Source organism: Canis lupus, chromosome 34 (genome assembly GCF_011100685.1).
Source record: "Canis lupus familiaris isolate Mischka breed German Shepherd chromosome 34, alternate assembly UU_Cfam_GSD_1.0, whole genome shotgun sequence".
NCBI classification, from domain to species: Eukaryota; Metazoa; Chordata; class Mammalia; order Carnivora; family Canidae; genus Canis; species Canis lupus.
The window spans coordinates 12,796,269-12,819,586 of record NC_049255.1 but is presented as its reverse complement, the minus strand read 5'-3'; the positions used below and the strand labels follow the sequence as shown (position 1 = coordinate 12,819,586).

At 35.6% G+C, this 23,318-nt stretch overlaps 1 protein-coding gene across 3 annotated transcripts in view; it reads right to left on the bottom strand.

Moving 5' to 3' along the window:
* The window catches only part of PIK3CA (phosphatidylinositol-4,5-bisphosphate 3-kinase catalytic subunit alpha), a 79,005-nt gene that overhangs the window by 30,538 nt on the left and 25,149 nt on the right, over window positions 1–23,318 (bottom strand). For 2 of the 3 annotated variants that reach the window (XM_038583405.1, XM_038583406.1), the window contains exon 2: window positions 353–780. In XM_038583405.1, the coding sequence (XP_038439333.1) occupies window positions 353–704 (352 nt within the window). In that variant the 5' untranslated portion in view covers window positions 705–780. Of the gene's footprint in view, window positions 1–352; window positions 781–23,318 lie in introns of those variants that run through there. The other variant, XM_038583407.1, reaches the window with a different exon arrangement.

The window sequence follows — 23,318 nt, the reverse complement described above, 5'->3', positions numbered from 1 at the left end:
ATAATATATGATATATTCAGCAATTTGGAACAAAGGCAGCAAGCATCCGTGTAATATTTTTAAAAGAGTAACAAAACAAAACTGGGATATAACAAATCTAAGTCGACCCTACAAGATACTTCCTAAAGAAAAATTTATAGGACACCACCAACGTGTTAAAAATAGTTCCTTAGCCAAGTAGGCAAAAAGTACTTTCGATTTGTAATGGTTTTTAATCTCAAAATCTATTTAAGGTTACAAAGGAATTAACTGATTCAGACAGAAATATTTTAGTAATGAGAAAATAGTTAAGTTTCATAGTTATTTGCTTTTAGAAAAGGACAATGCCATTTAGTAAAAAACTGTGTCATACCAATTTCTCGATTGAGGATCTTTTCTTCTCGGTTGCCTACTGGCTCAATTACTTTTAAAAAGGGTTGAAAAAGCCGAAGGTCACAAAGCCGTCTTGTTTCATCAAAAAATTCTTCCCTTTCTGCTTCTTGGGTAACACTTACGAAAATGTAAGAAGATTCATCTTGAAGAAGTTGATGGAGAGGGTACTTTCTTGCTTCTTTAAATAATTCATGCTTTATAGTTATTAATGTAGCCTCACGGAGGCATTCTAACGTCACTATCATTCCATTTGGTAGTAAACATTCTACTAGGATTCTTGGGGGCATCAAGTGGATGCCCCACAGTTCACCTGATGATGGTCTTGGAGGCATTGTTCTGATCCTTTACAAGTTTTACATATAAAACTATTTTAAGGAATTATATGTGTGGCTGTCCCAAAGCAGAAATCTAAACCAAAGGGAAAAAAAAAACAAACAGATGTTAAAAGAAAAACTATAGAAGAATATATTTATGGCATTACTAAATATAAAAGTTCATTTCCTGTATTTTGAATTGATTAGGGTATAAATAATTTATCTTAAATATTTTGATGGAGACTCCTGCCTCAAATTAGGCTGAAATAATTGATTCCAAAGCAGGAATTAGAAAAAACACTTGTATTTAATTATGTTTAATAAAATGATTTAATTAAAAACATTTTATTCTAATAGATTTTTTAAAGTCAGGTCTTATCAAGACAGAGCCAAGGCTACAGGGAAGAATGGACAGTTTAAGTTGTAATTAAAGCTAAAATTCCCATCACATATCACCTCTATCATTCTCTTCTATTTTATGGAGCAACAGAATTTGGACTGGAAAAGATCTTTTAGATCATTGGTCCATTTCTCTCATTTTAAAGATGAATAAAGGTGAGAGAAGTCAAATCTTCCTTTTCACTCCCTACCTCTACCCTGTGGTAATGAGAAATTACATGGCTTTGTCTTTTTTCTTAAATTAATCTTTGTGATTTCCTTCTTCCTACTGATTATTGTCTAAGTGGCATCTTAGACCATTTTGCTTTTAAAGTATAATTTACATATATATATTCAACTCAACCACTGAGCCACCCAGGCATCCCATGATGATGAATTTAAATGATCCAACTAGTTTATCAAATAACCCAGGTCTAATTATTCTGACTGAAATGAATTGATCTACACAAATGAGACTCACTGACTCTGTTAGTACATGTTAGTACAATGTTCCAACAGTGTTACTTGTAATATTTTTAAAAAACAAAGTATTATGATTTGAACCCCTCATTTTTTAAAGATGTCAACAATCTTGGGGATTCTTTTTTTTTTTTTTTTTTTTTTTAATTGAAGTTCGAGGGCAGCCCGGGTGGCTCAGCAGTTTAGCATTGACCTTCAGCCCAGGGTGTGATCCTGGAGACCCAGGATCGAGTTCCACGTTGGGCTCCCTGCATGGAGCCTGCTTCTCCCTCTGCCTGTATCTCTGCCTCTTTCTGTGTGTGTCTCTCATGAACAAATAAATAAAATCTTAAAAAAAAAAATAACTGAAGTTTGATTTGCCAACATATAGTAGAACACCCAGTACTTATTATCTTGGGGATTCTTTAGAAGATACTGCAAAACCCATGGAGCCACAAATTTATTTTTTGCTGCTTATGTTTATATTTTCTTCTATTCAGCAAGCTACACTGTAAAGGCATTAAAAAAGGAAAATGAGGGACACTGAAAAAATAAGAAATGAAAGTTAAGCTAGAGAAATGAATCAAAAAGGCCCAGATAACTTATTATATTCGATTATTTTATTAGGCATTGTGGACAACAGTCATAAATGGCACTGTTTATTAACTAAAAATGCACTGGGGCTGTTCTTCAGGACCATGTTAGGTCCTGGGTATATGATAATGAAGACGACAGACATGGCCCTTGCCCTTATAAGGCAAAGTCAAGAGTGTGAAGATTATGGGTTTGTTTGGTACAGGATAATTAAATTCACAGGTAATTAAATCCAGAAACCCGTCTTCTCTGACTCCTGTTTGTCATATCTATTAACATCTAATCCATCAAAAACTTTGTCAATTCTATGTCTTGAATCTGTATACTTCACTACCACTCTTAGTACCTTGAGCCAGGCCCCTACTATTTCGTGTCTGGACCAGTGCTACAGCCTACATGGTCTCCGTGGATCTAGGTTTGCCCCCTACAATCCATCTTTCACCTTACAGTCAGTGTGAGCTAGACAGGGCAATAGGGTCTACTTTGAGCAGACATTTTTACTGTCTCAGTTGCAAACAAGTACTGACAGTATGCTTCAGAGTTCTAATATATGAAGGAGGTGAAAAATAGAAATAGCAAAAATTTCAAGCCTTCCCCCATCTGTAGAAGTATAGAAATCAGTTGGAAGACAATAGAGAATGTAAAACTATTTTTAATAGTTGAAAATGTTTCTTCAAATTTATAAAAGAGACCCACTGAAGTTATAGGATGCAAAATATAATTATTCTTTTTCCAACACTTCTAAATGAAAATTCATTGGTTAGTAAAAGGACCAGATGGATCAATCTGTGTGCATAATTATAGAAGTGACTTAAGCTAAGCTTTTAAAAACATACCAAAAAATTTGAAGAATGCAGGGGAAATGCCAAATGACTACTTTTAAATGATGATCTGACTGCATAAAAAAGTTCAAATAAAAACAAAACCAAACCACAAGGCACACCAAAACAGCAGCTGTGTTTATAGTTTTCTTTGTTGAATGGCCCTAACAGGTCCATGTTATGGAATCATAGGGGCAACTATTTTATATAATAAGTAACATCTAAGAGTCTCATATGCTCCCTAAGAATTAGCAAAAGAGAAGTCTAGTACAGCAGAGAGATCACAGCTTCTAATCTTCATCCTACTATAGTGTATTTATGGTTAACAAACAAGTATTAAATACTGGAGGGTATTATGCTGAGTGAAGTAAGTCAGTCGGAGAAGGACAAACATTATATGTTCTCATTCATGTGGGGAATATAAATAATAGTGAAAGGGAATATAAGGGAAGGGAGAAGAAATGTGTGGGAAATATCAGAAAGGGAGACAGAACGTAAAGACTGCTAACTCTGGGAAACGAACTAGGGGTGGTGGAAGGGGAGGAGGGCGGGGGGTGGGAGTGAATGGGTGACGGGCACTGGGGGTTATTCTGTATGTTAGTAAATTGAACACCAATAAAAAATTAAAAAAAAAAAGAACAAAATATAAACTATACTTTGAATATCAAAAAAAAAAAAAAAAGAAACAAAGCTAATGGCAGATGTGTTTGTGTTTGGTGGCGAGTCTCTGCATTTAAGCAGGTGTGGGAAGGAACAGCATTTGCTAACTATAAAACCAAGAAAATTCATACAGAATAGTAAATAGAATTATCCACTTTTTTAAAAAATAAATTTATTTTTTATTGGTGTTCAACTTACCAACATACAGAATAACACCCAGTGCTTTTATTTCTCTGCAACCTAATGCTTTTTGAGAATGCCCACAACTATTGAAAGGAAAATATTAACCAGAATAACAGGCAGCCATCATACATTCAATAACACTTCCAGGCAAATTTCAGGGGACATTTAGGATCATTCCCTTAGGACTTGTGTCCAAACCAGAGTTCGGAAATTCATTTTGGGGAAAATGGCTTTGAAATAATTGAGCACCATAATGTGGCAAAGCTGCATAATTCAGGTTGGTAAAATAACTGTTTAGAAAGACACACAGCTTAATAAATGGAAAATAAAAGCACGTGGGTGAAATACTTTGAGGATAAACTAAAGGCAAAGAGAAAAAAACAGAAAAATTGGTTACGCCGGAAAATGATCAGGAAACTATGGTTCGGCTTGCTGGATCGTGAACATCAACACTTAAACTACATTGTCTGTTAAACTCCTGTCTAGGAATAAAGAAGTATGTGTGTACGCTGAAATATAAAAATAAATAAATAAATAAATAAATAAATACTCGAGACACACCCTTCTCATTTATTAAGATAATAAATCTGATCATAGCCATAAAACATTTGGAGATCCTGGAAGGCAGGCACCAGTTGGCACCGTGGTAATACTAAATAGAAGACAGAGGATGCTAACTTTTTTACTTATCTTCTTATGTCAGGATTTATTCTGTACAAACCATTAGTTAGAGCTCACATGAACAGAAGCATAGAAGAGGCGAATGGAGCTAACGTTACTAGTCAGTATAAATCATGCACTCAGGTGGCAATAATCCTTTCAGGGTAGGTATGATCATTTCACATATGAAGAAACTGAAGGTCAGAGAAGTGAAGTTATTTGCCACCAGTAAATGCTAGATACAGATTTTGAATCCAGGTCTAAATGACTTCAAAGTATAAATATACTATAACCATGGGGCTATTTGGGCTTCAGTTATGGCCAGGTAATACTCACTGGTGGTGAATAAGGAAATGGGCTCTAAGGTTAGACTGGATTAAAATTCTCGCTGCCTTAGTAAACAGCTGTCTTGTGCAGTTTAATTCATCTCACTGAACTTCATTCTCTCCACCCGTTTTGTTAAGTTGGGATAATGGCAGAAAATTCTTCAGACTGTTGTATTAGATGAGATAATAATACGAAAAACATGTACATAGCAAAGAGATTGGCATACGGTAAGGATTCAATAAATGTTAAATATTACTAGTACACCCTCACTACCTTTTCAAGTTATTACAAATTATCTTGGGCTAGTACCAGACAGGGATGGGAAAAAGAGGTTTGAGTTCTTTTACAGAGGGAGGCAAGTAAATAAGGAGCCTTATAAAGCTGTGCTAGTTTCAAGAACTGAACTTTGAACGTAGTACTGGAAATGCAAGGCTCACTTCCAAGTCTGGAATATTGGACTGAGTGGCTCAGAGGCTGGTACTTTTGCAGCTGTGTCTAGTTCCCTGAACTCCTAATATTCCTATCTAAATGGTACATCCGTGTACACCTTACATAAGGAATCCTTTGCTAACCCCTCTGCCTTTTTTGGAGAAACATCTACTTGTGCGGGGCTCTAAGCTAAAAATGCTATGAAAACTAAGGTAAATAGGTAAAATCTAGTTTATTGGGGGAATGAAAGACAAGAACAACTTTGACAGTGGAAAATCATTATACGACAGAATGTACTTTGAAAAGTCACAGGAAATCTCCAACTGCTTGAGGTTAGGGAAGGCACAGAGAGGTAAAATTTAAGTAGAATATTATAGATTAGTAGGGATCTTGTGGGGAAGGTAGGGGTAGCTTGGACATGGGGGAACTGGATGAGGAAAGCGTTTTAGATTGCCACAAGAGTATACGTGCAAAGTCACAGACCATGAAAGAACACAGCCTGTTACCAGCCATAGAAGTTGTTTTTCATTTCTTGAGGAAGTGCATGGGAATAGGTAAAGTATGTGGCAAGGAGGGAGAGGGGAGAAGTAGGCAGGGGCCAGAAAGATAGGTGGATTCCTTGTTAAGGAGTATGAATTTTACGTAGTATGCTGTAAGGAAAGAGAATCTTCTGAAGTATTTTGAGGAAAAGAATGACAACATTTTTTTCATGATTTTAAATTTCAGATTTTTAAAAAGTATTTCTCTTCAAATACAGGATATAGTTAAGTTAGCATTAAACCAAGGTGTTAAAATGGTATCTTCCCAATTCCCCTAATTTGGAAAAAAAAAAATCCCTAAGTCAGCAAATATACATATGTAACATTTTAAATAAAAGGGCCTTTACACGACAGAAGAAATTAAATGCTGATAACGAAGGTGGAATTATCCAAATGTAAGTGCATAATTTATTTACAAAGAGAAGGAATTTATTTGAAAAGCAATAGAGGGGAATAAATCTATAAGATTAATATTTAAATATTAATCTATAAGATTAATATTTAAAATAAGAATCTGCCATTGACAGTTTGAAGTCACAAAAATGTATTTACTAAAAATAAAATACTTTAGGATTAAGTACTACTCTATTGGCTTTTTTTCTTTTCTTTTCTTTACAAACCCTTGTGTTGAGGGCTGACTTTCCATAAATTGCAGCAAGGAAGCTGCTCTGCTACATGGAAAACCCTGACCCAGAAGCAGAGTCTACCAATGGTTTAGCACTAGATTCCCCATAAATGTGTACTGAGTAACCTGTGAGGGGCAGCCCCCTTTCTGACCATGCCCCATTTCCTGGGATGAGCGGTTCTGCTGCATATGAGGTCCCAAACTTGACACTCCTGGGCTTTGGAGTTCAGAATGCCAGAAATATTCATATACTGAAAAATTACAACTATTCAGGCAGGACTCTTAGGAAATAAATTGGTTTTGCTTATTCTAAGTTTTTATATATCTAAACATAAAGTATTTCAACCGGGGTGGTCCTGCTTTCTTAAAAGAGTATATATAACTCACAATTTACCTTTTTCTTGATGAGTTAACAGTCCTCATTATAAAACCAATTACTGTGCTATTCTGAAACACAATACAGCAAAGCACTTCAGTACTATTGAAGAGTCTGAGTGTATTTTCGGCCCTATCCTCAATGACCCCAGGACGGAGATAGTGCTTTTTAAAATGTTCCCATTGGGGAGTGCCTGGGTGGCTTAGTCAGTTAAGCATCTGCCTTCGGCTCACGTCAAGATCCCAGGGTTCTGGGATGGAGTCCTGCAGCAGTCTCCTTGCTCAGCAGGGAGTCTGCTTCTCCCTCTGCCCCTCCCCCCACTTGTGCTGATTTCATAAATAAATAAATAAATAAAATCTTTAAAAAAAATAAAGTAAAATGTCCCTATCTCCTTGTTTTCCAGTAGTCAACGGTCACTTCTCAGCTGTGGCCAGTTGGCCTCCTTTTCTTCAGTTACTCATTTCTAGTCAGCATCAACACCGACTACCATTTTATAACAGTCTCTAGACTAGAGAACAACAGACCAAATTATGATATCAAAACCTCTGCTGTAAAAACTTAGGAGCACAACATATGTAACAGATACCTTGCTGGTCACAGATTTTGTTTACTTCCTTGTTCTGGTGTTAACATGACTGTTAAAAAAATTACTGTGTTTGGGCAGGAGGCACTGAAAGTCTTTGGTTCTTAGAAGGCCTGAACCCACATTCATTTCCTCTTTAGGGGTAGGTCTGCATTAGCAGTCCCAGTGAGGGCAATAGTACTGCTCAGCTGGAGTAAAGACAACTTTAAGCAAAATAAGCAGCAGAAATGAACAGTAAAAAAATAGTCTCAGAATCTTCATTGTCACTTGACTTTTACAAGTTGAGGGTTTCTTAATTCACTGGACAATTTAACTTAAACATCTAATGTGTACTCTTTCAGTTCAAGACGACAATGACATTTTAATAATTTGTTAAGTCCTAAATTCAAAGTCTTTCCCCGCTTATGATAATAGAACAGTATTTTCAGATTTCACTGTTTAGGGCAAAAATTGGCAAACTATGGCCCACATGCCAAATCCAGCTCACCACCTGTTTTTGTAAATATATTTAAATGGGAACCCAGCCAATAAATTGTGTTCACATATTGTCAATGATGCTTTCTCACTACAACAGTAGAGTTGAGCAGATGCTAGAGACACCATGTGGCTTAGAACATTTAATATCTGGTCTTTTACAGAAAAAGTTTATTGGCTTTTGGTAAGGTATCAGAATTACCCAATATATCAACCTGCGAATTTTCTTACTTTTTTTTTTAAGATTTATTTATTTATTCATGAGAGAGAGAGAGAGAGGCAGAGACACAGGAGGAGGGAGAAGCAGGCTCCATGCACCGGGAGCCCGACGTGGGACTCAATCCCGGGACTCCAGGACTGCGCCCTAGGCCAAAGGCAGGCGCTAAACCGCTGAGCCACCCAGGGATCCCCTTACTTTTTTTTAAAAAGATTTATTTGGGAAAGAGTATACATGAACGTGAGCAGGAGGAGGGGCAGAGGGAGACGGAAAGGGAGAATCTCAAGCAGACTCTCTGCTGAGCACAGAGCCCTACATGGGTGTCAATCTCAGGACCCTAAGATCACGATCTGAGCTGAAACCAAGAGTCCGATGCTTAATGATTGAGCCACCCAGGCAACCTCAACTGGAGAATTTTCTAAGTGCACATGGCTTAATAAGCCAAAATTTGTTAAAATAAGCAGCTTGTGTTTTTTAGATATCTATATACCACAAATACAGAGGCTTTTATAAGTATTTACTGAATGAACAAAAGTCTTACAAATGCTTATTTCTTATTTAACTGATACATTTAACTAAAGTTATTTGATTTAATGGACATATTTACAAATGAGTATATTTAGATATATGTTGACAAGATATTTTCCACCCTCTTTCTCCGAGAGGTCAACTGGAAAACATTAACATGTAGTTTGTTGATAACTCAGTTGTATCTGTTTGCTCATTAACTAGAAAATATGCTTTCCTGGTTATTTTTAAATTACCAAATGAATCCTTACTTTAGTCTGATTTAGAACAAAATAAAAAACTTGCCTCTGTACTTGCTACAGAAATAACATGATTAAAATCTTGATTAATAATTCTATGATCTGGGGCACCTGGGTGGCTCAATGGTTGAGTGTCTGCCTTAGGCTCAGGGCGTGATACCGGGGTCCTGCTCCTTTTCTCTATGTCTCCGCTTCTCTCTCTGTGTCTCTCATGAATAAATAAAAATAAAATCTCTAAAAAAAATAATTCTATGATCTGATTACTCTCCTTAAAAGTTATTTTAAATCCTTCCAGTTAATTACTCCCTTTCTTAATGTTACTAGCCTCTTACATATATATGATAGTACCTTAATACATTCTTAATATCTATTATGTACGATCTATTATCTATTATCCTTGTTTGACTTACTACTAACTTTTCCAGGATGGAGTCTCTTTTGGCACACTTACAGTCCTAGAGCATAAGAAGTAAGTAGGAAAACTAAATTGTTGAAGTTATCCCAGGGAAAAACCCAGGCCTGAAACAAGTAATAGAAGAAAGAGATGGAAGAAGACACTTTATAAATGGAAATCAAAAGCACTGAGAGACTAACTGGATTTGAAGGATAAGAAGCATAATTTTAAAATATTTCACTGCAGTGGAAATGCATGGAAGGCAAGCGTTTTTTTTTTGGTACAATTTTTCATGAGCCCCAGTTTGGGCCTCTAAAATTCTCTTCTTCCAAGAGTCACTGAGCTGTTGTTGGAGTGAGTCCAAAGGGACAGCTGTAATATACACTAGTGCTGGAAGGATGCATTTTATCCACTTTCTTTCAAAATGCTGTCCTTCACTGACCTTTACAAGCCAACCATGAAAAAACAGATTTAACTCATTCTCTTAGTTATTCAGAGAGAGACCTTAACAAGTTTAGGGTGGAAAAATAGTTCTCATGATCAGTATGTAGAAAATTCAAATTCCTTTAGGAGGAGATAGAATTCGTTTTCACTATTAAATTCATAGTGCTGTGAAATACACTTCAGAGATTTAAAAATACATTTTAGAGATGTAATGATTTATTTAAAATAAGGGTTCCCAAATATGAGATTCATTGATGGGCTTAGAAAGGGCCTGTGCTAATGGATTTTTTTTTTTTTTTTTATGATAGTCACAGAGAGAGAGAGAGAGAGGCAGAGACACAGGCAGAGGGAGAAGGAGACTCCATGCACCGGGAGCCCGACGTGGGACTCAATCCCGGGTCTCCAGGATTGTGCCCTGGGCCAAAGGCAGGCGCTAAACCGCTGCGCCATCCAGGGATGCCCTAATGGATCTTTTTTTTTTTAATGACAAACAATTAAGGACCAAGTTAGTAACATCTACATCAGCGCAGACTGTTTTAGAAAATATTTTATTTCTTTATTTTGAGAGAGAAAGAGAGAGAGAGAGAGAGCACAGGTACGTGCTCGCATTAGCTGGGGGCGGGGTGGAGCAAGCCACACTCTTCACTGGGTAGGGAGTCCAATGCAGGGCTCCATCCCAGGACTCTGAGATCATGACCTGCCAAAGGCAGACACTTAACTCACTGAACCACCCAGGTGCCCTGGTAGACTTTTGATTATCAATAAATGTGAACAAGTACTTTATTAATAAGGTGGGTTAAAACAATCCAGTGTGACTAGCAGAATCGAATAGGGTAAACAAGCATAAGATGCATTACTGAAGTATAGATTAAAATATACTTGATCTTAGATTATTAACTAATGAATTTAAATTCCATATTTTATATAGATAGGTAAAGAAACATTACCAAATCTCAAAATACACAGTCACTAATTTTCTCAATTTGAACTTTAAAAATTCAAATTTTAGTGTGATAAAATTTCTTAAAATTTAAACTCAAAAGGAGACTAAATAGATAGAGGTGATGGTTAGAGAGGATTATGAGGAAGAGTAAACGTAGTTAAGGTAGAAAATACAACAAAAGATATTTCACAATATCATACAATTTAATAAGACAAATGACTCCACAGTGATGTAGAGTTTTCCAGGAAATACTTCTTTTCTCTTTGTGAGAGAGTCAAGGCAGGGTATTATAGCGTCACGTAAAATAAGGAGCAGGCAGTCAAACAAAAGTCAATGGTAAATTAGGCAATTCTAGAAACTCCATTTAGATCAAGATGGCAGTATTTGGTAAGTTATGATTTCAAAATATAGAACTGAAAGAACGACTAGTACTTCAAATGAAAAATACATTAATATTTTGCTTTATTCAGTAGAATACTTTTGCTCTACTTCCTTGATTCTTCCTTATTAATCAGCCCACCCTATGACTGATGGCATATATTGATAAGACAGGTGGATAGAATTAAGGGTACCTCCTTCTGTCTCAAAAAAGGGACAAAGCTAATGATTCCATAAAGAGAATCTAACGAGTGACTTGAGCTTTAACATCTTAATACCTGGAACAAATAATCAATGGACCTGAAAACATTTTGAAACCTCGACATTTTTTCAACTATGGTATTATTCAGTGTTTAGTAGCAAAGAAAACAACATATGAGCCCAGTCTAGTTCTATGGGTAGAGCAGAAATGATCTAACCAGTGTTTCTGCTTTGGTTCAGATCACTACTCCATCATCCTCAGCTCTACCAACTCTATGGAGAACAATGCAATTCTCTCTCTCTCTTTTTTTAAGATTTTATTTATTTGAGCGAGAGTGGGGTGGTAGGAGTGGAGGGAGGGATAGTGAGAAAGAGTCCTAAGCAGACTTTGCACTGAGTGTGGAGCTTGACACAGGGCTCGATCTCACAACCCTGAAATCATGTCCCAAGCCGAAACCAAGAGTCCATTGCCTAACCAACTGCACCCACTGAGGTGTCCCAAGAGAACTCTGCAATTCTTCTTTTTTTCTTTTTAAAGATTTTATTTATTCATGAGCGACACAGAGAGAGAGAGAGAGAGACAGAGACAGAGACACAGGTAGAGGGAGACACAAGCTCCACTCAGGGAGCCTGACGTGGGACTCGATCCTGGGATCCCAGAATCACGCCCTGGGCCGAAGGCAGGCGCTTAACCGCTGAGCCACCCAGGGATCCCCGAACTCTGCAATTCTTTAGACTTCTCTAGAAGTTACGTTATTTGCATAAAGTGAATAAAAACAGTTACTACCTCACAGTGATTGATGAGTTAAATGAAATAATACATGTTAAATCCTAGCATAATGCCTGGAGCATGGAAATTCAATAAAGGTTCCCTCTCATCTAGGGGACCCATGCTATCTAGATCCATGGGTCCAGAAAGGAGCCAGAACTTTATCGTTTCAGGCTTATTTTATTTTAGTTTTAAATTTTATTTATTTATTCATGAGAGACAAAGAAAGAGAGGCAGAGACACAGGCAGAGGGAGGACCAGGCTCCATTCAGGGAGCCTGATACGGGACTCGATCCCAAAACTCCAGGATCACACCCTGAGTTGAAGGCAGACACTCAACCACTGAGACACCCAGGCATCCCATCAGGCTTATTTTATAATTATTAAAAAAAAAATTTTATGCAGAATACTTTACTTATGTATTTGAAATCTGTATAAATGTCTTTGTCCTCATCTTTATATTTGTCTCTGTATTCTTACTGAACTTCAAAATCCCTAAAGGATGAGGCCTGTACCTATTTCTTTTTTTTTTAAGATTTTATTAATTTATTTAAGAGAGCAGGCACATGAGCATGGAGAGAGGTAGAGGGAGAGGAGAAGCAGACTCCCTGCTGAGTGTGGAGTCCTATGGGGCTTGATCCTAGGACCCTGAGACCATGACCAGAACCCAAGTCAGATGTTTAACTGACTGAGCCACCCCAGTGCCCCTGAGGTCTGTATCTGTTTAACTCAGTTTATATTCTCAGCAGAGCATAAGCATCAAATGGACATCTGATATATTTCAATAATGATAAAACATTAAAATAATCAAATATAAGTCAACAAGACATAAGAAAATGGCAGAAATATGTACAAAAATTCTTATTCTAGAATTATGCTATTTATTATTTGTAAAATCTACTTCTTTGTATGTATACGTAAGATTATACTGGCTTTCTTATCTAAAGAAAAAGAGAGGAAATGCAATGAGTGAAAGAAATAAAAATGCAAAGTCATAGTAACAAATATTTTGGCCCTTGAACTGAAAAAACTAATGATCAGTTAGGAAAAGAGAGAAGTGAAAGGGTATTACATAGACCATACCACTGATTTTTCTCTTCATTAAAAAAAAAAGTCTTTTAATCATATTTGGTTTGATTGCAAATAAGAAGAAATGGTCTTTTTGGGCTAAAAACCAACAACACAGCTCATCTCCTACATTAAGTAATATAATATTTGGTTCACTGAAGCAATACTTAAAGAAAGGAAACTTGGTATGATATGGAGAGTAACTTTTTAATGAGGAAAAAAAAACTTCCCTTGTAAATTGTTACAAACTAGTATCTTTTATGTAAAGAGAGAAATAACCCTAATGTCTTTAAATTTTATAGCTGTATCTACATCTTGGAGGGCCAAGAAAATACTTCAACAAGACAGGGAAAACAGAACCCCAATTATACACCTGGTTGCTTCCATGAAAATTTAACCAATATGAGACCAATGAAGGGATAGGCAAACTCAGCATGGAAGAAAGGAAATGCAAAATACAGAGGAGTTTTTGAAGTGTTACTCCAATTTTCTCCTAAGCAAACATTTTAGCTCCCAGGGAACATAAAGAGAAGAGTTGCTGAAAGCTTAAACTTTTACAAATAAGGTTATAAGCTTACTTAAGTTTATAATCAAACTTATTACTGATGATAACCAAAATGTGGGGCTCATAGTCCTTTGTAATTTCCCTTTACAAATGAGACTCACATCCCATATACTTCAGGAACAAAAGCAATTTATTATATGGTATTGCATAGATCTTGTCAACCACACAGTTTCTTTCTTGATTGGCAGGTTAAGGAAAAAAGTATAAAAGGGTTCCACTTTCAGTTTAAAATCAGGATGAAAACTAACTTTCCCGTTTTTCTTTCAAAAGCCGGTGGGCGGGGGATCCCTGAGTGGCTCAGCGGTTTGGCGCCTGCCTTTGGCCCAGGGCGCGATCCTGGAGTCCCGGGATCGAGTCCCGCGTCGGGCTCCCAGCATGGAGCCTGCTTCTGTCTCTGCCTCTCTCTCTCTCTCTCTCATAAATAAATAAATAAATAAATCTTAAAAAACAAACAAACAAACAAACAAAAACAAAAGCCGGTGGGCTTCACCAAAAATAACTTCACTCTTTCTTGACTTAAAGAAGCTAAAAATCAACCATCCTGGACTTGGTAGATTTGTAAAATTGTTATTTCCTGGCTGCTAGTGATTCATGGAGAAAGAAGAAAAAAAAAAAAGAGTAGATCATCCAGGTCCTAGCTAGATAAATTCATTGAAAAGTTTAAGAATATCTAAATTAGACATCTTAAATAAGAATATCTAGAGAAAGGTAACTATAGTAATGTGTCTTCCAGCTCACTTGACTTTATTCTTTTAAAGACCTGTAATAAACTGAAGGCAAGATGTTTCCATAAGCCACCAGGAATGAGAATGTCGTTCCCTTAAGTTTATCAAATGACTTTTTCTTTTTGATTTTTTCTGGTACAGTGTAATGCCTTTATAAGCCTTTCTTTGTCTTTGAATACCTTAACAATCTCCTTCCAAGTCTGCCTGCCACTATGGGTGAGGGTGGATGAACTTCTGGAAACACCTGTTTCATACTATTCCATTCTCTCTATTCAGCAAGAATGAACAGCTACATTATTTCCTTATATAATGGGATGAAGACACAGTTTAATTACTATGGGGACTTCTAATCAAGTACTATTCCTTCTGCTGGTAGCTCTCTAGTGTCTAGATGCATTAAAACTTGTTTGCACTCCACTGATTAACCGTGTGGTCTTTCTTGACAATGATGAAAAGATGAGTCTTATACTGCCATTATAAAGTGAAACTTGAGTTAGCTATAGATTTCTCAGTAGATTCAATTGTTCTCTCTTCCTTGTACAGAACAGGTAGTTTGTGTCCAGAATGAGAAAACAATCCCCAAATGATAAAATAGTAAATGTTCAGTCTACTCCAGTCCAATAGGGAGAGCTACCTTTGACTGGAGGTACTAGCAGACACAGTATATTCACCTAATTGAATCCAGACATATTTCTTTTTTTTTTTTCCAGACATATTTCATAGAAGGTCTCCTTGCTTTGGAGTATTATTTTCACTTTTGACCAACTCAACATTCTAAATTCAAAATCTGCCATCTGCTCCATTTTCTGGCAATAACAGAATAGTTTAGTATTCAATAGTAACGGTGAAAAAACTCCACTGCAAGTAATTATGACCAACTTTAATAGTGATTTATCATCATTCAACATTTGATCTCTGATAAAAGGGCTATTTCATTAAAGTGAAATTTGAAGTAATGTCCAATAGTTGTTTGGAAAGCAAAGGAACACATATCTCTCAGAAGTGCAATCAGAGAGAGAGGAGCTTAATCTCAGCACAAGCATCACCTAGCCAAGATGTGGAACAGGAGAGTTCTATGAGTGATAGCAACAACAATGTAGAGGCATGTAAGTACAAATAATTTATAAATCAATTTTTTGGGATCCCTGGGTGGCGCAGCGGTTTAGCGCCTGCCTTTGGCCCAGGGTGCGATCCTGGAGACCCGGGATCGAATCCCACATCGGGCTCCCGGTGCATGGAGCCTGCTTCTCCCTCTGCCTATGTCTCTGCCTCTCTCTCTCTCTCTGTGTGTGACTATCATAAATTAAAAAATAAAAAAAAATTAAAAAAAAATTAAAAATAAATAAATAAATAAATTTTTTAAAAGCCAGTACAATATGGGCATGGTACTTCAGAATCCACTTAATGATGAGAGAGAAATATTAGTAGATGGTCTTTACTTTGCCTTTTTAAACATTTACTGTTCACTTACACTTAATACGATACAATGTGCCTTTATCTGGGATGCTATAGTTACTAGACCTTAAAATGAGAGCAATGAGAATGACAAACTGAAATGGGTGTAATTGTGTAAAAATAGTAACATAAGTGTTCAATAGATAGAATATTTCTATTTTATTCATTGATGTTCAATATGTCATCTGTTGACCACATTTATTGTAAACCATAAATTACCTTGTAATAATTCAGTAAGTTAAAGTGCTTCCTTAGAAAATGTATCAACTGACAAGAACTTGTAAATCAGTTATTTAACCTAAGTTATTAAATTGTCTATTATCCCAACAACTGCTTCACACATTACAGTTTATTAGGTAATCTTGCTGAAATTAAAATCAAGGCACAGACTGAGTTGTAAGAAAGTTTGAAACAGAGAACTTAAAGGAACTAAAATTCTAAATCTTCACTAGGGAGTAACAAGTCAAGAAAGGGAATGAATGCAAAGATTAAAGTGAAGAGAGAAAAAAACATTCCAGGGTTGGAGAGAAATATTGTAGGGGATGATAACAGAGATCTTTGAGTCTGTGCTCAGTAATGGTTATTACAGAGATGGATACATGATGGAGAATGCTGATGTGAAAATCTGGAAAGCCATCTATTATGGTACAGTACATAAAGAGCACATTCAAACGTTTATTTCTTAAATTGGAAGATTAAGGTTAAACTAAAACTAGACCATAAACTTTTAACTTCATCTAGTCAATACTAATAATTTCCATTATTTGATAGTTGCCTAATGGTCTAAGTGATCACAGTTTGATAGCCTCATCAATTTGGTGGGGCATAAGAAAAAAAGGCTCAGAAAAAATTCTTTAAAGTAGTCTCACTGTCAGAATACTGCAAGTCAGAAATTCACCTTTTGTCACAAAGCCCCCAAAAAGATAAAGCTTTCTTCAAAGATAAAAGTATGGGTTCTATTTTTATAACATAATTAACAAAACCACAATAATTATTTTATTAATCTAAAAAAAATCTACTTTCACATCTCTAGGAATCAGCTAATTAAAACCTGTGCTTGGTTCCTTTGTTCCAATTGGCTTTACAATACTAGTGTTCTTACCCATCACTAGTCTACTCACAATGGTATCATTAGCACTAAGATCCAAATAACAGTGCTGTATTTATGACTGCACTTTAGTTTACACAAAAGCAAAATTCTGAGAAGAGCATGAGTCATTATCCCCAGGGTAAAAAAATAATGTTTCTTTGGTCAGAATATGAAACTTATTACTGAAACCAGTAATTTAGCCTAGAAATTCCTTTTCTGAATAAATGGAACAGAATGTTTCTTTTCTCTATTCGAACACTCCAAAACTAGCAGAACTGTCCATCTGTCTGCTTTTACTACTCTACATATCTGGTGTGTGGTGACAGAAAAACAACCTTTAGTCTAACTATTTTCAGTACTGCTCTTTTGTTCTGTCCTGTCAGAATGTCATCTCCCCAGGACAAAATACAGACAGAAAGACAGACAGACAAAGAAACACACACACACGCACGCACGCACACACCCCTCTTCCTATTTGGGTAATCTATTACAAAGTCACTGTAAAATATGTAGAGAACATTCTAAAAAGTGGATATTTATTTCCATAATGTTAAATATTAGTTCTTAGGTTCATATTTTATATCTCATCTTAAAACATATTCATAATTAAAATGTTAAAGTTACAAAAATAAGGAACTATTGGGGCGCCTGGGTGGCTCAGGTCATGATCCCTCCGTCCTGGGATTGAGCCCCCAGTTGGACCGCCATGCTCAGGAGGGAGTTTGCTTCTCCCTCTCTCTGTGCCCCTCCCCCAAGCTTGTGTGCGCACGCGCGCGCACACACTCACACACACTCTGTCTCTCACATAAAGTCTTTTTAAAAAAACATAAGAGACTAATGATGTTTTAAATGATTAAAAAGTTTTCCCCCAAATTTTCCCAGTAACAAGTCATAATCTTTCTAGGATATTTTTCTAGCCTCCTTTAATTATTCCTTTTGTTGGTACCTCTTACTCTGTTTATTCGTGATCTCACCACTCTCTCAATCCCGAAGGTTGGATCCTTTGGAGTTCTCAACTCCTCTTGCATGATACCACTTCCATTCATTAAATCACCTACAAATTCATCACTTTTTTGGGAGAGCATATTCTCTATCAGTACTAAACCCTAAAGAATTCTCATATGGAACAGTGACAGGTGTCTAATTCAACAAGCATTCATAAAGCCATTGCTATCTTACAAGACACTGGCAATTAAAGTGAAGGGGGGAAAATCATTCATATGTGTACATAAGTGAAGGTGAAAAGGACAGAGTTCTACCCTTTATTACCTTACAATCTATAAGGCAGAATATAGTAATTATAGCACAAAGTGTATATTATGTGCTTGTTTAAGGGAAAGGTGCTTAATGAATTGTAGAATTTCTGATAGATAATGAGGTGTAGGAGATAAGTGAGGAGTAGGTTAAGTGTTCAGTATGAACTAAGGCAAAAAGCCCCAAGAGCACAGTATTCAATTCCCATCCCCACCCCCTGCAATTTGTTATCCAGTGTCACTAAAACTGGCTACCTAAAACACATATCTAATCACATGGCTACTCAATTAAAATAATGTGGTGAAATTCTGTTATCTACAGAATACACTTCAAACTCAAAGTCTCAAAATCATTACAACTATGCTCTGCAACTTCGTTCTTTTTTTCCCCACACTCCAAGCTCTAATCTTTCTAGATCAATTTTTTTCCTTTACAGTTTTCTTTGCTTTTGTAAAGAGTCCATGATCTTTCTTCTACCTCTGTCCTTGTTCATTGCCATTTCAATCATGCTTTTCCTTGACATTCAGCCTAATGCTTTCCCTTCTGTCCCTTCAGTCTCATTAAATTTGATTTATAATTCCAGATTAACTTTAGAATCATTTTGTGAAATTCAAAAACAAAGATCAAAGCAAAACTTGTATTTTGATTAACCTTGATTCATAATAATTTAGGGAGAACTGATATTTTTACAAGATATCCTTCCTATCCAAGGGTGTACTTACACACTTACCTGTTTTACAATGTTCCTTAGCAGTTACTTTTTAATTGTACTATAATTAACATACAGTGAACTGCACATATCTTAAGAGTTAAGTTTGATGACTTTTAACAATTTCTGTATCCATGTAGCCACCATACAAAACAAGATAAAGAACATCTATTAACCTAGAACATTACCTCACGCTCTTTTCCAATTCATTTCTCTCTCTGCCCCTATATGATCACATTTTGATTTCTATAATCATAGGTTACTTTTGCAGGTTCTTGACTTCATATAAATTAAATCATACAGTATATTTACTCTTTTGTGTTTGGCTTCTTTTGCTTAACATATTGTATTTGAGATTTATCCATGTTGTTAATGTATCAGTAATTAATTCTTTTAAATTGCCAAGTAGCAGTCCAAAATATATTTCAACTTGTTTAGCTATTCTCCAGTTGTTGAATATATGGGCTGTTTCGGCTTTGACCATGAACATCCTTATGTTAGTTTTTTCGTTTTTGTTTTAGTGGACATATCCTTTTTTTTCTTTTGGTAAGGAAGGAGTACTCTTGGTACCTAGGAGTAAAATGCTGGATTATATGGTATGCAGACCAACTACTTATCCTCAAGAACGCCTGCTTGCAAAGTTGACCCTTGATTGGTGTTTGGGAACCTGGATCAGGGATTTTGAGAGAGTTTCCATTAAGTGATAAAAGTGGTTCACTGTACCTAAATTGTTTATGAAAACAACATGTATTATGTTGAATACCTGCACTTTCTGGAATTTGGGTATGTGCTGGGCAGATGGATCAGCCTCAAAATATTTATGTACTGAATTTAATAAGCTTTCCTGGTTGTCTACATTTCATACAGGTTGTCTCAACTTCTAGCTGGGGAAATTAAGTGTATTTTGTGTGACTTATAAGTACTGAGACTATTTCTTTCCATTCTGTGGCATACCTATTCATTTTAATGTTGTCTTTTGGTTAGCAAAAATTTTTTATTTTGATAAGGTCTTATTTATTTCATTTTCCTTTATGATCAGCATTTCTTGTGTCTTTTCCAAGAAATCTTTGCCTTCTTAGTAGTCTTAAAAGATTTCTTCATGTAAATTCTGCTATGGCTTACTAAGTTTATTTCTAGATAACTGAACTTTTTGTTAATTTTATAAATGAGCTCTTCTCTTCCATTATATAATTTCTTATTGCTAATATAAAGGAAAACTATGGTTTATTTATATATTAATGTTACGATACCAAGAAGACATACAGAAAAAGGTAGATAAATATGACTAAGTAAAAGTCAAAAATTTGGTTTGGCAAAAGTACCACAAGCCAAATGGAAAGACCATTGGCAAACTGGCAAGGATATATTTGTAATATATAAGACAAGAGGCTTTTTTTTTTTTTTTTTTTTGGGTAACTTACAAATAACTCAGACAAGACAGTAAGAAAAAGATGAATAAGAGTCCATTACAAATACAGTTTGCAGAAAAGGAAACTTCTACAAGATAAGCTTACGAAAATAATTTAAATGCAAATAAAACAATGATATATTTCCATATTTTACCTATCAAATAGGAAAACATTTAAGCATGGGATGCCTGGGTAGCTTGGTTAAGTGTCCACCTTTGGCTCAGATCATGATTCCAGGGTCCTGGAAGGGAATCCTGTATCAGGCTCTCTGCTCAGTGAGGAGCCTGCTTTACCCTTCCCCTCAGCCCCTCCTGCCCTGCTCATGCTCTCTTTCTCTCTCATTCTCTCAAATAAATAAATAAAATCTTAAAAAAAAAAGAAAAGAAAAACATCTGAGCTTGATGAAACCCATTACAACAAAGACAGCACTCTTAGAAAGGTGGTGGATTGTTAAAAAAATAAAGAAAAAAGAAAAAAGAAAGGTAGTGGAAATATAAGCTTTGTAGAAAAAAAAAAGAAAGGTGGTGGAAATATAAGCTTTGTAGAAGACAATTCGGACAATATGATTCAAAATTTTATATGTACATATTCTTAGACTAGGCAATCCCACGACTAGTAATTCATTATATGGGTATATTTGAAAAAATTCACCAAAAAGTAGGTTAAAGAATATTTATGAGGCAATGTTCATGAAAGCAAAAACTAGAAACAATCTCATATCAACAGGGGAATGATTATTAAATTATAGTAGTGCATCTTATGAAATATTACACAGCTATTAAGATGAATGATAAAGAACTGTATGTACTGATATGAAAATATCACCAAAATACAGTAAGAAGGTCAAGGAAGAGTCGTAGAACAGTGCGTTTAAAAAAAGGGAGGGAACAGATTTCTCATTTCAAAATATAACCAGCACACAAGAGTTCTGCCCTAAAATTCCACTTCCACCGGCTTTTAAGGACATTTAAATATAAATGATAGTGAAAGATTTTTATGTATTTCAGGAAAGTCTCCAATATTAAGGACAGAGACTAAGAAACAGAGTGCTAAGAAACAGAATGATGGAACAGAAAAAAAAAATCAAGGAAACTAATTAAAATATTCTAAGAGAAAATACTGTATATCATTAACTAGATGAAGAACCAATAAGAAAAGAATAATTAGACAATAGAAAAAGAAATCCAGGAAGTTTAATACCTGATTTGTAGGAATTCCAGAAAGAACAATGAAAACAGAGGTGAGAAAATATTTATAAAGTAAGGCAAGAAAATTTCCAAGAATTGAAGGATGTTAAGTCTGCAGAAAGCAAGGGCCCACAAGGTCCTTCCAAAGAGAAAAATAAGTAACTAAAAGATCAGGAACCAGAATGGGACTGGGCCACTATATAGCACAGCTGGAAGCTAGAAGACAGTAGAGCAATGCTACAAAAATTCTGAGTAAAAATGACTTTCAATCTAGAATTCTACACTCACCTAAAATATCACATAATTGTAGGAGTAGAAAATGACACATTCAGGCATGTAAAATCTCAAAAAATTTACCTCTCAGTTACCCCTTTCAAGAAGCCACTAGAGGATATGTTCCCATAAATGAGGGAATAAACCATGAAGGTATGGGGCACAGGAAATCAAGGAGCCGACAAAGGAAGCAGGTGTAGGGAATTTCCAGGATGAGAGCAAAGAGAGGTCTTATGACAACAGCTGTGAAACAGAACTAGGGAGCAGTCAAGATTAAATCAGAAAAACTGAAGGCTCTAGGAAAGGTATCTTAGGAAAATAACCAAGCTAATTATCTCATAGGTGAAAGATATTACAAAGATGGATTGAAGTGTGTGGAAACTCAGATAACAATGGTAACTAAGCAAAAGTTTTAAATGAGGTAATTATTTAATTAAAACAATAAAAACAAAAATTTTGTACCAGTAAAGATATAACCACATACGCTATTTGCTCCAATACTGAACAATATTTATACAGTCATAATAATGAAAACACTAAGTATATATTTAATCAGTAATAAATATATTAGGATGTGCTATAAGGCAAGGTAAGGCATAAAAAGAGTTTCAAGTCATGTTATAAGAGGAAATAAATGGATGTCAAATATTGGTGGACCAAGAGATAGCACTATACCCCATTATTGTAAGCTGGAAAATATGGGTAGCTGAAATAGTTGAAAGTAGCTTTCCTAAAAAATTACATAAAGGTAAGACAAGTTCAGGGGAGAGGATGGGAGGAAGGAAGAGTAGTAAACTTTTTTTTTTTTAAGATTTGATTTATTTATTCAGAGAGACACAGATAGAGAGAGGCAGAGACCCAGGCAGAGGGAGAAGCAGGCTCCATGCAGGGAGCCCGACCTGGGACTTGATCTCACGTCCTCAGGATCAGGCCCTGGGCTGAAGGTGGCGCTAAACCGCTGAGCCACCCAAGCTGCCCAGAGTAGTAAACTTTTTAATTTATCTTTCAGTAATAATTTAAAATCACATGATTGTATTTTTATTTCAGTTTATCTGAGGTAATTTAAAATTCGGGTCAATGTGTCTTGGTAAATGCATAACAGTTGTGAAAATTACCACCATAATCAAGTTCAAAACAATCCAATTACCTACTCCTAAAATGTTCTTCCTTTGTAGTCAGTCCTCAATTTCTACTCTTACCCCAGATTTTAGGTAACTTACTAATCTGGTTTCTGTCACTCTATGTTTTTCTAATTCTGGAGTTTCGTATAACTGAAATCATTCAGTACTTAATCTTTTGTGTCTAGCTTCTTTCACTTAGCCTGCTATTTTTAGCATTTACGTTTAGGTCTAGGATCCATTTTGAATCAATTTTGGGGTTCTGGCGTGAAGACCATATTAAGGATCTTTTTAAAAGTTCCTCCAAATAGACATCTAGTTTATTTTAGAACCATTTTTTGAAAAGATTTTTCTTTCCCCCTTGAATTACATTAGCACCTTCATAAAAAATCATTATCCTATTAAGTATGGTTCTATTTCTAGACTCCAAATTTCTTCCATTCATCTATATATTTATCCTTATGCTAATAACGGAACCATTTTGACTACTGTAGCTTCATAGCAAGTCTAAAAATCAGATATTTTAAGTCTTCAGATTTTGTGGTTAAATTTTTTTTG